This window comes from Manduca sexta, chromosome 11 (assembly GCF_014839805.1).
Source record: "Manduca sexta isolate Smith_Timp_Sample1 chromosome 11, JHU_Msex_v1.0, whole genome shotgun sequence".
Classification (NCBI taxonomy): domain Eukaryota; kingdom Metazoa; phylum Arthropoda; class Insecta; order Lepidoptera; family Sphingidae; genus Manduca; species Manduca sexta.
This window is the reverse complement of record NC_051125.1, coordinates 12,747,314-12,765,029: the sequence shown is the minus strand read 5'-3', so window position 1 is coordinate 12,765,029 and position 17,716 is coordinate 12,747,314. Positions and strand designations below refer to the sequence as shown.

The 17,716-nt window shown below is 41.1% G+C and overlaps 1 protein-coding gene across 2 annotated transcripts in view; it reads left to right on the top strand.

Annotated features, from left to right (window-relative positions):
- LOC115445871 (acyl-CoA:lysophosphatidylglycerol acyltransferase 1-like) overlaps positions 1–17,716 on the top strand; it is a 292,070-nt gene that overhangs the window by 12,066 nt on the left and 262,288 nt on the right. Inside the window, exon 3 of one of the 2 annotated variants that reach the window (XM_037437404.1) lies at positions 6,753–6,952. In XM_037437404.1, coding sequence (XP_037293301.1) covers positions 6,753–6,952 — 200 coding nt within the window. Of the gene's footprint in view, positions 1–283; positions 6,497–6,752; positions 6,953–17,716 lie in introns of those variants that run through there. The other variant, XM_030172348.2, reaches the window with a different exon arrangement.

Sequence of the window (17,716 nt, the reverse complement as noted above, 5' to 3'; positions counted from 1 at the left end):
GACAGGTCATCCGTCAGTAGGTTTGCAATGTGAAATAGGTTGGTACCGATAACGTTTATCACGGATGAGGGTCACCGCGAGTCTTCGCCACAACTCGCGCGTATTCGCTCCGATCGCACTGAACCTCTCCGAGCCGAGGCGCGGTAATGTTGACACATTGATGGGGTGCAGACTCGCGCTAGGTCGCTAGGTAGGCGAGGTAGGCGTGGAGCGGCGGCGGAGCGGTGCGGTGCGATGGGAGCCGGGCGGCGGCGGCGCGCTGAGTGCGTGTATCGCGTTGCAGATGCTCGGGGCGGGCGGGCGGAGCCGGCGGCGGGCGGCGGCGCGCGCGGTAGAGTGCCGGCCACATGCGCCCGCGCCGACATGTGGCGCGTGCTGCTGGCGTTGGGGGCCGCGTGCGTTGCTGCGCGCGCCTCCCAGGACGTGGTGCGCACCTTCACCGACCCTGTGTCGGCGCCCAGCTCACTCTTCAATCACCTCGTCGTGGATCGCAACACGGGCCGCGTGTACGTCGGCGCAGTCAACAGGATCTACCAGCTTTCGCCCGATCTGGAAGTCGCTCAGTGGATCGTCACGGGCCCTGTCAACGACTCTGCTCTATGTACCTTCGATTGCCCTTCGAACTATATTAAGAAACCCACGGACAATGTGAACAAGGCGTTGGTGATCGATTACGCGACCAGTCGTCTCATCACGTGCGGCTCTGTGCTTCAAGGTCTTTGTTCCGTACGGAACTTGAACAACATTTCGCATGATGTACGCGAAGTTCGTGAGCCAGTCGTGGCAAATAACGTGACAGCTTCGACAGTGGCATTCATTGCCCCAGGTCCCCCTAATCCTCCGATGACACAAGTAATGTACGTGGGGGTCACCTTCACGGGCAACTCACCATATCGCTCTGAAGTTCCTACAGTGAGCAGTCGTTCCCTCGAAGATGATCGTCTGTTCATGATAGCCCGGACTGCAGTCACTACTGGTACTAGAATGTTCGTCAATTCTCTATCTCGCGAGCGATACCCTATAAATTATGTGTACGGGTTTAGCTCCGAAGGATTCAGCTACTTTTTGACGACTCAATTAAGGGGTGTGGGATCAGACACATACTACAGCAAATTAGTACGAGTGTGCCACGACGATGAGAATTACTACTCCTATACCGAGATTCCCATGTCCTGTACCGGAGAAGGAGGAGGCAATTTTGGATACAATCTGGTTCAAGCAGCATTTGTAGGAAAAGCAGGTTCCGTACTCGCCGGAGAATTGGGAATAACTGCTCAGCATGATGTGCTTTTTGCTGCATTTAGTCAAAGTGAGTCCATAAACACGAATACGCCATCTGATCTCTCTGCGCTCTGTGTATATTCGCTCAAAGCTATTCGGCGTAAGTTTATGCAAAACATAAAGACTTGCTTCAGTGGTAATGGCTCACGAGGTTTGGATTTCATATCACCATCCCACCCTTGTATTGGTACAAAACTGCAGTCCATTAGTGAAGACTTTTGTGGGCTAGATGTGAATACGCCTTTGGGAGGCGAGCAGCCGGTAGAAGCTGTTCCTGTAGCAGTATTTACGAAGAGACTGACGGCAGTGGCGGCGACTGCTACCGGTGACTACACGGTGGTATTCGCGGGCACTGCGCAGGGCCATTTGAAGAAAATCGTGGTTGAGAGCGCCACCTCTGCCTTCGAGTACGGAGACATCGTAGTCGACGAGGGCTCCCCAGTCAACAAAGACTTGTTCTTCGATACTCAACTGATGCATTTATACGTAATGACTGAACGCAAAGTGTCAAAAGTGAAAGTGCAAGAGTGTAGCGTCTATAAGTCGTGTTTAACGTGTCTCGGAGCCAAAGACCCTTATTGTGGATGGTGTTCTCTGGAGAACAAGTGTAGTCTCCGGTCGGACTGCCAAGACGCTGCAAAAGATCCTCTGTATTGGATCCCATACCGTAGCGGCCGCTGCACCACCATCACACAAGTTACGCCCAACCAGCTGCAGCGGACAACGGCCAGAACATTAGATTTACTTATTGAAAATTTGCCAACTCTTAATGGACAGTTCTTATGTGCATTTACAGCTTTAGATCGTACTCTAATTACCAATGCCACGCGTAAAACTTATGGCGTTAATTGTACGACCCCGCGCACCGACACGCTCCCACCGATTCCCGCCGGTCAGCATCACTTTACAGCGAAACTGTCGGTGCGCACCACTCAGGGACCTGATTTTGTAGCGACTAATTTTACATTTTTCGATTGTAACACGTACAGCTCGTGCACACAGTGTGTTAGCTCCTCGTTCCCGTGTGACTGGTGCGTGGACGGCCATCGCTGTACCCACGACACCGCCGAGAACTGTCGCAACGACATCCTAGTTACTGGCGTCAGTAGAATAGGTCCCAGTTATCGCTCAGGTCCTGGCTTTTGTCCGACAATCAACTCCACCTCCGATGGCACCAATGAGATTTTAGTACCTTCTGGCGTAAAGAAAGCTATTAAGGTTAAAGTTCACATAATAGGGCAGTTCATTGTACAGACTCGGTTCGTATGTCAATTCAACATAGAGGGACGGGTGACTCACGTGAACGCGCAACTTCTAGCCGACACCATTTATTGTGAAGCCGTTGAATTTACTTACACATCGCGCGCTCCTAATATTACTGCTTCGTTTGCAGTCATATGGGGTGGCTCGAAGCCGTTAGATAATCCGGATAATACTCACATTCTTATCTACCGTTGTAACGACATGGCAGATAATTGCGGCATGTGTCTCGCGCTGCCGGAAAAGTTTGGGTGCGGATGGTGCCAAGGCTCTGACAAATGTGAAGTTCAGGAGCAATGTGGCGCACCTAGTGTGTGGCTGAACCGTACCCAGACTTGTCCGAATCCAGAAATCCACTCTTTTAAGCCTATGCTGGGTCCGTGGGATGGTGGCACTAACATCACAATTGAAGGCATTAATCTCGGTCGTAATATTTCGGATATCTACAATGGTGTGACAATAGCAGGAATAAAATGTCAGCCCATTATAGAATTGTACGTCAAAACTAAGCAAATAGTATGCACTGTAGACGGACCCGGAGAGGAATTGCCGCGGGACGGCCCTGTCGTGGTTCGCGTCGCCGACTATCGTGGAGAGTCGAAACATCATTACGCTTTTGTTAATCCTAAAATCACCTCTATTCAACCGAAATATGGTCCACAATCTGGCGGAACGAAGTTGCGAATTACGGGCGAATATCTCAATGCAGGCAGTAATATACAGGCATATATCGACGACTTGCCATGCGCCATTTTGTCTGTCTCACATGAGGAAGCCGTCTGCAGAACTAGCCACTCGTATCAACTTAAAATGGGAACACTGCGGATGCGCTTCGATACCGGCAAGCGAACTTTGGAACGGGAAAAGTTTGAATACATAGAGGATCCCGTCGTGGTGTCTGTAGAATCCGGCCCGCCTTCATTATCGCAACGAAAACAACCCAAAGGCATTCCCTCCGGCGGGATAAACATCAAAGTGATGGGTAGGAATTTCCATTCAATTCTATTGCCGCAGATATACGTGTATCACGATAATAGACCGTACATCGCCCCTTGCAACAGGGTTGATTTTCAAACGCATCTCATATGTCAGTCTCCCGGTATTGAAAGCGCCGGTCTTAATATAGATCCAGATAGACCTTTAGAATTAGAGTACGGATTCAATATGGACGATGTTCAAAGCGTACAAAATCTCACAACCAAAACCGGTGACCCGTTCCTTCTGTACCCGGATCCTATTTATGAGAAATTCGACGAAGACGTCAAGTATTATAAGTCTGAATATTTAACTATTAACGGTCAAAATTTAGATAGGGCTTGCACGGAAAGCGACGTGGAAGTTCGTATAGGTGATAGTTTATGTAATGTGACTTCGCTGTCGCGGCATCAGCTGACTTGTCGGCCGCCGTCTCGCGAAGAGCTGCCCGATGGAGTGGACAGTCCCGAGGTGGAAGTGCGAGTAGGGCGTGCGCTCACTTTTAAGATTGGCAAATTGTCGTATTCCTCGCAGGTCGGCCTGCAAGCGGCCATTGGCAGACCGGCACTGATAGGCATCGGCGTCAGTATAGGTGCACTTTTACTCATAGTATTCGGATTTTTAGTTATGTATAGGAGGAAGTCGACAGAAAATATTAGGGTATTAAAAAATATGCAAGAGCAAATGGATATTTTAGAATTAAGAGTGGCAGCTGAGTGCAAGGAAGCGTTTGCAGAATTGCAAACCGAAATGACTGATCTGACGGGTGACGTGACTGGTGGTATACCATTCCTGGACTACCGCACTTACGCCATGAAGATATTGTTCCCCAATATCGACGATCATGCCGTCCTCCAGTGGGAACGTCCAGAGCTTATTAGAAGAGAGAAAGGTCTGAGAATGTTTGGGCAGCTTATTATGAACAAAACATTCCTTTTATTATTTATACGTACTTTAGAAAGCAATAGATATTTTTCAATGCGCGATCGTGTCAATGTAGCTTCTCTCATTATGGTTACGCTGCAAAGTAAGATGGAATATTGCACTGACGTTTTAAAGACATTATTGGCTGATTTAATCGAGAAATGCATGGAAGGAAAGAACCACCCAAAACTGTTGCTAAGACGCACCGAAAGCGTCGCCGAGAAGATGTTGAGCGCCTGGTTTACTTTCCTTCTGTATAAATTCCTTCGCGAGTGCGCTGGCGAGCCTCTTTACCTTCTGTTTAGGTCAATGAAAGGCCAAGTTGACAAAGGCCCGGTTGATGCTATAACCTCGGAAGCTCGCTACTCGCTCAGCGAAGAAAAACTCATTAGGCAGTCGATAGATTTCAAACCTATGACCGTGAACGTATCCATATCGCAGCAGACTCTTTTTGTCAGCGGCTTAGAGGCTACCACGGAGAACGTGCAGGTCAAAGTATTAGACTGTGATACGATAAGTCAAGTGAAAGAGAAATGCTTAGATGCTATTTATCGCGCAACTCCATATTCTCAACGGCCAAGTCGCGATGACTTAGATTTGGAGTGGCGCACGGGCGCCTGCGGTCGTCTGATCCTCTACGACGAGGACAGCACCACTAAATGCGAGGGCGAATGGCGTAAAGTTAACACCCTGAATCATTATCGCGTTCCTGACGGCGCTTGCCTCAGTCTCGTTGCCAAACAAAGCTCCGTCTACAATCTGTCCAACATGGAAAAGAACGATAAGTCTCATACCTACGAAACGCTCAATCGCGGTAAATACGGTTCCGCGAGTCCACCCGCTAGCCCTCTAAAATATGAACATGGTGGCGGCTTCAAGTACTGGCATTTAGTACGACATCACGATGATGACGCACGCAAGGAGGGTGAGCGCGGCAATAAAATGGTGTCGGAAATATATCTCACGCGACTTCTCGCCACCAAGGGGACGTTGCAAAAGTTCGTCGATGATTTGTTCGAGACTATTTTCAGCACGGCGCACCGCGGCTCCGCGTTGCCTCTCGCCATAAAATACATGTTCGACTTCCTCGACGACCAAGCGTTACAGCACGCTATTTCCGACCCTGAGGTGGTGCACACGTGGAAGAGCAATTCTCTCCCGCTCCGCTTCTGGGTTAATCTCATTAAAAATCCCAATTTCGTTTTCGACGTTCACAAGTCGAATACTGTAGACTCCTGCTTGTCTGTCATCGCTCAAACTTTCATGGACTCTTGCTCCACATCCGATCATATTCTCGGCAAAGATTCTCCGTCTTCTAAGCTTCTTTACGCTAAAGACATCCCAGTGTACAAGGAGTGGGTGGAGCGTTACTACGCGGACATAAAGTTGATGCCGGCCATATCCGACCAGGATATGAACGCAATGCTGGCGGAGGAGTCGCGTCTCCACACCAAGGAGTTCAACACGAACTGCGCGCTGAACGAGCTGTACGCGTACGCGGACCGGTACAACGAACAGTTGACGGTGACGCTCGAGGAGGACGAGTTCTCGCAGAAGCAGCGGCTCGCGTACCGCCTCGAGCAAGTGCACAGTCTGATCGCACACGATTACAACGTGTGAATCACACCCACCGCCATGTATATACAGCTCCGCACATATCTACGCTGGCAACCATTGTATATATTAGATAGTGTACAGTCTTAATATTGTAATTTTTGTATAATTTCAGCGTTCTGATGTCATTTTTTAATTTTATATAAATGAACTTTGTATTGTTTTTACACGACGAGCTCGGCCGGCCGCGGTCGTGCCGCAAGTATGCATCATAAACTAAAATAAAAAATTGTGTATGTCTGTCTATGTGTGCTCGCGTACGAGTTAATGTTACGTCGATCGGTGTAAAATGTGTGTCGCAAAAGAAAACGCATGTGAGCTCGCCGGCGAGCGAGGCCGTCGCTCGCCGACGGGCCAATTTTAAATTTGTACTCGCAGTCTTAATGAAATAACCGGCAGTGAATCCGTGAAAGATTCCATTAATAAATATCGTCGAATGTAAGTTGTGTTTGATTTGGGGAGTATGAGCGGCGGTAAGGCGCAGTGCGATCGTCAGCGCACGACGAAAGCCCCCGCGTCTCGGCAGCTGTCGGCAGGGAGAACGCGGTCCGGTGCCATGTCGGCTCGCCTCGCGGCTCGCGTCTCGCGCATCACACTTAGCATTTCATGTCACACCACTCATGTGCACGTCCCAGCGCAAGCCGCGTGACGCGCGGCGAGACGGCCATGGATCAACCGAGGCGGCCCTGCTGTTTCAGTCGGTACGTGCGGATCGTGGCGCGGACGACATTCGCGGTCGTCAACAACCTATACTGCATCCCCGCCTACGTGCTCTGGATGATGGCGCTGCGCCTCGTCAGACCCTTGTACGCACCACTCTATTGGAAGATTGAGGGGCTCATGTACCACTGGCTGCTGGCGATGGTCTCCCTCTGGTCGTGGACGGCAGGATACGAAAGTAAGTACGATTTTATTATAGGACGCGCTCAAAAAGTACATTTACGCAATAATTGAACACGTATTCAGCAACGCTATTTTTTGACTATCACAATGTGAACGTATTTGAGACAATCAAAGTCAAACATACTTTCATTACATCCGAATATAATGTTACTTTCAATGCATTTTCCGCCGCAAATGACGTAATTAACGTTTGTATGGTAATGTCAGATTGCGTTCGAGATAACCGTAAAGCGCGAACAAACTTTTACCATTGTTCTTGAGGCATTGTTACGATGTAATAAGAGTGTTTAGCGTGAAAATGAGAAAGATGACTACCTTATTACGCGCAATCGTACTCTGCATGACGTTTTATGAGAAAGATAGTAATCTAATAATCCGTCGGTTGGCAAGTGATATTGTAGGTGTATCGGAAACTATTTCACAATAATAATCATTTAACTTTGTTGTTGTTCAAGCACGACGTCTCGGTACCCATAATTCGTACTTTTCATAAAATGAATGGATAAGGTATTCAAATTTTATTGAAAACTTTTCAAATACTTTAGCGATAAGATTCAATTAAAGTATATTTTTTTATTAGTATAACCCAAATCTGATTTGATGCGTTCTAATATTCTATGAGCTAGATTAGAAAATATTGGTGACTAATTCGAACATCATGCGAAAGATTAACTCAGATTAAAATTCTCAATAAGTAACTCAATAATGTACCTTCAGCGTAGGAAGATATTGATTACAGAATACCTAAAAATATCATGAACTCAAACAAACTTTAATTCCAAAGTCAACAAAATCGTAAAAATTGTAAACCATAATTTACCTTCAACCTGTACTAAAATAGTCTGGGCCGAATTAGTTCAACGAACTTCGTCTAAAATCTAAACAATGGTAAGATAAACCAATCCATGAATGTATTAAAGAGCTAGTTCCTTGTTCACTCATGCCTTGAAATAGATAGTTGTAGATTTTAACTGAACTGTTATCTATTTGTTGAAGAAATGTTTTTTAGACATGATCAGTTTTATATCGAATGTTTCAGTTGGGTGGTAGACTGATATTTAAACATAAAACGTTTATTTCTCTTAAATGGGATATATGTAGTGAGAATGAAATGGTATCCTTATTCATGCAGTCAAAAAATATATACAGTTTAGTAACAGCTAGGAAGGAATATCAAAAAGAACCTAATCTATAAGGTCCCAATTCTCAATTTCTATTTCTTGTATTGACTATTGACTGAATTATCAGTGTTCAGCCCAATACCGTAAAAGATATCAAAATTGACTGATATATTTCGGAGATATTAATATTTAAAGTATTTGATAGGGTATCTTACATCCTTTTCTTGCCATAAAATGGATATTTGTTGGAACGACGTCATTGATACGCCGTCATACTAAATATTTAAACCGTCATATCTGAATAATCTCTGACGATATTGATGTCTCCTTTGCATGTATTATAAAATGGGTTCTATTTCACGTTTAAATGAATTTTAATACCTAGTTATTTAAATTATTATGATAATCGACATTTATCGTCTCGTGGAACTTAAAACCTCAAAAATGTAAAGGCTAGTACAAAATGCGAACTCACAAATGAATCATAATCTACAAATGTCCAAAAACGGACACACACGTGACACCTACAAACAAAAAATGTCTTAGATGTTAGTCTAGAAATATCTATGAAATTCGTCAAAACTAAGTTTCACGTTGATTACGAAACGTGTACAATCGAGACGGCGTGGCGTGGCGAGTGAGATGCAGTTGAGGTAAGTTTTAGATTTCTTTTTTTTATTACATTTTTAAACAAAGGTTCTGCTAGGCAAAGGATGCATTCTACTGTAGCAAATGCTGGTCATTCTGCCAGTCTTTCCATTATCTAGTCCAATACTACAAGTGCTATCTTAAAACATACATAATACATAGAATAAAACATGAAGTCCTGATGGACGACTTTCTATTCAACACCTGCCTGTAGTAAATAGAATTCTTTTCGGAGAAATAACTATCATGATTTTTCCTTCTTAATTGTTTCGAGTAATAAATGGATTTGCCTATCACACTGATACATATGTCCTGGTATTAAATCGGTGGCAACTGAAATGGATTCATACATTACTCAGTGTTGAGGTTGGAAAGCCTTTCCCAAAATACCATTGTGGGTATGGTCTGTATGCACGTGTTGTCATCGAAATGTCACCTATCAGCGGTGTCGCGTTTACTTTTAACAAGGTTTTACATACAAAAATATTCACAAACTTACATTTATAATAGGATTTATTTCTATTTTGAATCTAGTTGATGAAAACTGAGCAACATTGCATTAAGATGACGTCATAGTTGCGTCTCGAACAACTGGTTCTTATGTCATTGACTTACGAAATATGTAACACGGCGAAATAGACGAATTTGAAACGTAATTCACCATTCTGGCTACGGATTGGAATGAATGGAAAGTTAATATTTATGCAAATTGGTTTTACTGAAATATTGCGAATTGCAAGGTATTTATATTTTGAAGGCTTTAGAAATTGATTCAAGTTTCTTTGGCTTCCGTGAGTCGGTTACGGCAGTATATGCAATTGATTTTCGTTCGGTATGACTAATGCTGACAAGTGTTTTGTAGCTGTATTAGATTGATTAGCTATTAAATTTGCGATTTGTAGACATTTTGAGATCGCCATAGGCCCAAATCGTACTCTACCCTTTTAATTTTAACTAGGAAGAACAAACGATTTTTAATCATCAAGACATGCTTATAATGTTACTGTCATTGTGGTTATTTATATTTCATACAATATGTACAGGTGGACTCGATACGCATTCTGTACTAGTTAACATGAGGTTTTAATGATAATGATGATCAATTTGTTGGTTTACTGGTCATTTGCTACGTAAAGTGTCAACTACACTCTTAATTTTTCTACTAACAATAACACATTGTACGCAACATTAAACGTTTAAAACATATTTTTTTCCTCTCTGTCTGCTTTCAGCTAATAAGATATTGCAAAAAATTGTGTTAATGTTACACATGTTGTTTATCTTATCGCGCAATGAGCCGCTGATATCATTCAAGGAAATATTTGAATGACTTCCATATCTGTCGCTGTACTCTATGGATACACAATTCTCGTCTCTGTCTCTTTGTAATAAGTCCCATGTTGTTTGCCTTTGGTTTGATATCAAGCTAAGATTTTGTATCAAGACTGCTGGTTGCTATGCGATATGTCTGGTGGGTTCAATGGGCAAGGTGTCAAGAGCGTATTTCTTGTGTATTAAGGTTTAATATCAGGTTAGATTTAAAATATATGTGTATATCAACAAAACGTTGTGGCCGATTTCTAATCAGATTTATCATAATGCGGATTTATTAAGAAATCTCAGATAGATCATAAGAAAAATTAGTTCAATGCGAGGAATAATTTTACGATAGGTATAATTTTTAGTTGATTATTCCAAAGATTTCATAATACGCTGGAATTAAATGTAATTTATAGTACAAATACCGAGAACTACCAATCTTTTGTGTTAATGCCAAAGTTTTTGTTTGCATAGAAGCTTAATAAAAAAAAAATAATGAGCAGTTTTAAAAGGTGTCTACCTGGAATTTAACGGTCGGATTTCTTTTAAAAGTTCACCATTGAACCTCAGAGAATGCGGTCACGCGGGCTGCCCAAAAAAGTTGTTTCGACTTCGTTGCTGACGGGATATGGAATCCAACGGTCTTTTGCGAAAATTGAACGGAATTAAGAGGAAGAAAAATTGAATAGTTTGGTGTTGCTTCTGCAATAAACGGTTATGTGTAGAAAGCAGAATTGCAATAACTACGGAAATTATATAGTGTCATGTCTTGTGCCCAAGTTTTCTATTTTTGAAGTGAGAAATGCTGTGATAGGTTTTTCGGGCCTTCACGTTCTTTGTCGTGTTTGTTAATGTCGCGCGAAGTATAACCTGAAGTTGGCAATGAATATATAGTCCGTTCTCAGAATGCCATTACGCCAATGATTTTGAATGATTACTATAAATTCTGTTGATAGATTGTTGGCAAGTTGCGTTATGAGCAAAATGGATAACGTTAATTTAGGATAATGTGAGATTGCGCAAGTTTAAATTAGATTTCTTATGTGTAATTGATTTTCGAGTTGGAGTGCGAACAATAGCTTTCGAAACTGGCGAGTTGGGACCGGTCCGGCAATGGTGCGGACACGCCACGCCACGCTTGGGGAATACACGTTCCGTATTCAGATCTGGGAAGTTTTTGCTCTCGAAAAATCTATGAAAAACCAACTTTGACCGAATCAAATGAGGGTGAAATTGTCTATATTAGGCGACTGTTCTTCGAGAAGCTCTTTTGTAATACAGAGAATATTGCTATTATGATACAATCGCTTAAAATTAAGAGTTATTTTTGACTCACAGTAATGAGTCGTTAAGTTAGCCGAGCATTGGAGGTTGCTAAAATATAGGCAAATATGTACTTTCTTTCCCACTAATACGTAACGAGGCACTTCTCGGTAACGTCTGCCTATTCAATGCGGGTTAAAAAATCCAGCGTTTTAATTAAACTGTAAAACTCGTGTTTTTTTAATTAATGAAATGTAGGATACAGCGGGCGGACTAAAGAGCGGAAATGTCCACATCTGGTCACACTGCGCAGGCCGTATTGACCTTATGCGGCTGCGTAGTTTATACGCGGCCGCCTGAGGACGGTCGATGACCGCGCGACCCCCTCCACGTCCCCCCACCCTCCGTACACCGCCCGCCGCTCACTAGGAATGCCTACCCCCCACCGCCGCGTCACGTTGCATTCGCGAATTTGCATGACGGCTATAGACGTTTCAAGTTGCCGGTGAATTTGTCGGTGAAAGGAACGGATTATTTTCACCAAAACAGTACTGACAGATCTAGATTGGGTATTGATTGATGGTTACGTGTAATGGGGCCGTATCGTGTTACTGATCTTTGTCTTGCGCCGGTAAGAGTACGTTCCAAATGAAGCTTGAGAAATTACAGCAGATAATCCATTCAAAACATTCTATTCAAAATTATAATAACTCGACATGAAAATGTTCAAGCGAAGTAATAACTTAATAAATTGCCTTTTATAATGATGTTGTCTTTGTATTTACGAAGGTTGCACAATGCCAACAGTCCTCGTTGCAAAAATCCGTAATTTTTCACACGAGAAAGCGAGCCACGGGTCACCTGTTGTTAAGAACAGCGCCGTTCGGACGCATTCAATGTCAAAGGAATTACAGGTGCTTTACCAACCTTTTACACAAAGAAATTGCAGGAATTATTATTAATACTGACATATCATTCCTATACATCATGATGTATAGGAATCATTAAAGATTTTCAGTTTAATTGTACTAGGGAAAAATAATTGAGCATTATTAAGAAAATAGCTCTGTTGCCACCTGTTGCCACCGTTTTGTCCATTGTCCTAATTGTGTATCAGTTGTGTTTTGGGTTTGAATATGAAGGATGATATTACCAGTATAATTCATATTATGAGGCTTAATACACGACGTATCAATATGACGAGCCCAATTTGGGAGAAATTTTGTTATTCAAAGCTTAGGTATTACAAGTAGCTTGTCAGAGGCAAAGTTAAGTGACGCGAGCGAGTTGCTGGGTTTTGTTCCTGAAGAGGTAGGCAGAGGCAGGACTAGGTGCACCCACTTTCCGTCGTGTGTGTTCCGTTTCATGGTGTGATACCTATCACCTGGTAAGCGTATCGAGTCATATCGGACTACGGGCTTAATACTAAGTACATAAACCCAATATTAATTTTCCCAACACGAGGAGCGAACCCACGACCTTAGCACTACAGACGTATCGTAATACAACTACGTCAACGAAGCAGTTAAAAAAAATACGCAATAGAAATAATCTTAGTGGAGACAATATCCATTACTGAACTCTAGAAATCAGTGATGCATATCAGAACTGTAGGTATGCTTCTTCAAATCAGTGATGCATATCAAAATTGTATGCTTTTTCTTACCCTCAGTCTTGAAATAATTTTACGTTGTTAAGGGTCTGTTTTGCTACTGTTGAGCAAATGCCCCTCGTCAGATTAATGTATAAGCCGAAGAAATATAAAAGGCATACGCTAATCTATGCTCCCAAATAAACGGTTATAATATGCGTACTATCGACACTAGGTATTTAATACGATAATGATCAAATAAAATTTGTTTAACTTGTGAAACGGGCCTTAATAATGTGCATTTGTCCAGCAGCAAAATCGAACCTTCAACCTCCACCGACTTCTATGGAGGTCATTGTAAATTGTAATAATTATCTTGGTTATTTTTATGCTTTTTATGAACTTAGTTAAGAGGTTAATGTAGTCATTTTTATAATTAATAAATTAGTTTTAGGTGCATAGTTTTCTATATTTTTCTGTCGTAGAGCTGTACTTTTTTTTATATTCATTTATATGATAGCAAAATTAAATTATTTACCGAGTCAAAACTTAGCTCACTACACTTCAAAGAATGTTTTGAACCTACACAGAATACTAACAATACAATCACAGTGGTGGTATGACAAAGGCTATGGGAATGGTTTTTTGTGACACCACTCATAAATTACATAACAATAGTATCATTATAATTAAAAATAAAGATAAGAATTATAAATGACGTGATAATAGCGGCGTGTTTCTACCGAAGTGTTGGTTAGGAAATGTGCGTTTTATAAAAGCCTAGCCTGGTAACCACCAAATCGATCACCGGATGTTTGATAGTGAGTATTAATCGTCGAAATTAATAAATAATTACACGAATACTAACTAACTTTAGGCTATCGATTTATATTTTACGAGACATGATTGATTTCAAACTTACTAGAATTATTTTTAAACTTATAACTGTGAACTTAAAGTTTTAATTTGTGTAGTATCAAATGTGCACTGTTATAATAAGGCAATGAAATATGAAGCAAAAGCTTTTAGATATGCCCCCTTGGTTATGGGCTCCTTTTTCCGCACTTAGCCCGTAAAAAAGTCGGGCCATTGTGATATACCCCCTTATTCATAGACGATATTTATCTAAGGACGGAGCATTGCTGTGATAACAAGTATTTTTTTCAGTTTTGTTTATCTGACAGCCAACTAGATTTAAGTTGTATCTCAATATTAGCCAATCACAACGGCCATGTCTACGCTCTGCGAAGGCTGCCATGCCATCAGCACTGAGAAACAGACTTGTTATCACAGCAATGATAGAGCTTAGATAAATAATGTCTATGAATAAGGGGGTTAGAGGTTTAATTTGTGTAGTATCAAATTTGCACTGTTATAATGAGGCAGTGAAACGAAGCAAAAGGTTTTAGATATATTTTAAATAGTCTTGTATTAAACTGCTCTGGATGCACGCTCATCCTTCACTAAGCGTTAGGTCTATAAATTATAACTAATTGGCCGTGTCATTGGCTTTGAAAGGTCAAGTGACATCGGCATCTATGATAAGCAAATAATACGATTCTAATTAATTAGAATGAAAAAATGCGTGATGTTTAAAATTTTAATCCGGCTATTGACCCGATTATTTTTACCTGATCGTGTGTTGTCGAGGTTTCTCGTCACTTAAACTAAATTCTAATAATTGTATCTGTTTTTATACCTGCATGTAGGCAAGCTATTTTATAGAAGAGCTGCATGCAGGTTCGAATCCCGAGTTGGGTAAATTGATGTTGGACTTTTCTTCCCATTATCAGATTGAAATTACGTCCGGTAAACTGCAATAGTCTCCCGCTATTATATGAGACCTAATATAGCTGGAGATATGTGGGGTGTGTGACACATCTGCCACTTCCTGAAAAGGGAAAAAGATGTGCTGGTATGTATGTTTGTATGTAAGAACTGGATATATAAAGGCAGACGTCAGTTGGTGATCAAAAACAGAAATGTGCGGTAATGAGAATATAAGGTTTTTTGAAAACTCTAAGACGGCATTATAATTAAATACCTCCTTAATTCATTATTATTAGTTTACGGAGAATATGATTTTAAGTTAAGTTCAGTAGACACACTAATCGTGGGGCTGGTACCGGTTCGACAGGATAGATTTCAGATAAACTTGCATAACTCATAAAATAAACAAAGTTGCCCGATCAAATCGGCTTTTTATTGCTTCTTAATTTAATCGCCTATCAGTTGCCATGGTAACGTATTTTATAATAAAAAGTCGATACAATCAAACATTTCAACCCGACTCATAAAAACACACAAACAAAAAACGTCGATTGCCGAAGTTGTAGTGATCGAAATTCCTGAGTGGTGTCCGGGCCATTCAAATTCCGTCCGTGCGGTCGAAGATAAATTAACATTGAAAGCAACCAAGTGTTATTCAAGCCGTCCACCCACGTATTATTAGAGATGTCACCGAATATTATCGATGTTGAATTTGTGATAACAATCTTAATATGTAGGAAATGAATGGTGCATTTTATCTTGGTGATTTAAATTATTGTGGTGAAAGAATGTATAAAATATTTGTAGTATACTTTCAAAGATACATAAGTGAGAGATAACTAATAAGAATGAAATTGTAGAAGTTTTTTGGTCATCCATGATAACTAAATACAAACTTGTATATGCGAAAGTTCAAAAATGTACCCACCTATCACTAGTTATTACGTACTTGATATGATCTTTAATCATAAAGTATAGCTCTTTTGTCGGTATTATCTTAAAAACCCTTATATAGCTTAGTCCATTAAAGTTGGATACAGTCTATGAGACAGAATCTTAGGAACCAGCTACTTTACTGCGAATAGAACTAGAATATAAATTATAATCCTAGAAAAAATTGGTGTTAAGATGCATTTAGTTAAACTAACTATCACAGTTCTTGAAGCATCTGTAAGAAGATCTTAATGCTGTTATTACACGAAGAAGCTTCAGAAACACTGCATCTAGAACTACATCGCTTAGCACATTATACGTCGTGATCGTATCCAAGACTTCATCCTGTCGACCCAGCCACCAGACCGCAGGGTCAATAAACAAGGGAATACAAGCGGCTCCAGGTTAGTGCAATATCTAATATAATTTAGGACCAAATCAAAATTTGCTTCGCCTCCAAATGAAATGTTTTCAAACAAGGACTATCATAACACTATCTTTGTATCATTTTTGGAGATTTATTACAAACATTGTTAAAATCGAACACATCACTAGTACTTATCATTGGGCCCGCGACAGCGACGTATTATAGTCGGAGTTATAAATTCCTTGGGGCATACGCATCCTTCGTTTGTCGGAGTCAAATTGGGACCTTCCTGTGTTCACCAACGGTCCACTGTGGAGTTATCAATATATTTATGTCTATGTATAGATCATAGCTTATATTGCTTATGCTTATAGGTTCTTTGGTTTTATGTTTTAATTTATTGTTAAAGCACAATAAGACCAACAAATTCATGACGTTTTATTTCTGGCATATGACATTGTAAGTGTTGATTAAATTGCCGTCTATTTATTTTGGAGGACAGTAAATGTATTTATCTTTTTCGAATTTATATTTAATTATTTACTTTTTGGGTTGTAAGTATTGCGTGCAAACACTCGCTGAGGTTCAATGATCGGTATTATCAAAACCACGATGGCTATTTGCACTAGGTTCAGGGGTAGACAGTATTTTGAAATTTTTTATTGCTTCGAATGACGAGGCGAGCTTGCCGTTCGCCTGACGGTAAACGATACGACTGCCCATAAACAGTAGAGACATCCAACACTTTAAATTACAAAGTATTGTTTGGTATTCCACTGCGCTTGCCACCCCGAGACATGAGATGTTAAGGCTTATTATGTCCAGTAGTTACACTGGCTACAATATTCTTCAAACCGGAGCACAACAGTTAGGTACTACACACTGCTGCTTGGCGGCAGAAATAGACATTGCAGTGGTCCCTACCCAGGCAGACCCGTACATATAAAATACCTTTCACCACTAAAATAGCATCTGGCTATGACAAATTCCCTTAATTCTGTGCACGAAACCCGATTTTAATAACTGACTGAATCGTGTTTAACTTCAACAGTTAGCGTTGTTCCACATAAAAATTAGAATAATTGCAAATTATAAATTGTTGCAGTTATTGTTATTGCCAGTTAAATTGACTTTTATTTATACCTCATGCGGTTATCCTGTTCCCTATCCTTCAAAATACTGCTATTTTAACTATACTTTGTATTTGTTACATTACTAATTACTGGTTATTGCTTGGTGTATGAGGAAAACTGCAAATTGCAAGGTTATTGTGTACCGACATGGAATAAAATAATTAAATTATCCAGTTTGTCTTATTACAAATTTATAGTATTCTGACAGCGAGGCCCAATTGCAAATCAGATTAACAAATTAATTTTAGACATCTCAAGGGTGTTTCAAGAATAACTATTAAAGCTTCATGAGTAATTAGATGTGATTGATTCAATATGTGATCAAACATTTTAAAGTCCAGCCAACAGTTTGGCCGAGACGAGTTGACGCACCGACGAACATTGTGGTTCTCCTACAAACAGGTCTTAAGGACGGTCAATGAACGTTCTAGGCTGCCGTGTAATGACTAGGCGGGCCTGTTGCCTTTACAATCGAACTGTTGCACCGGATATATACTTGTGTTTTTATGATTGAGAATATTTAACCATAATTTTACATTGCGCAGTACGGTGCATTTGTCACCCCGAAACAGATACACTTCTGTAAAAGCCTCTAAAAAAATTAACACATCGC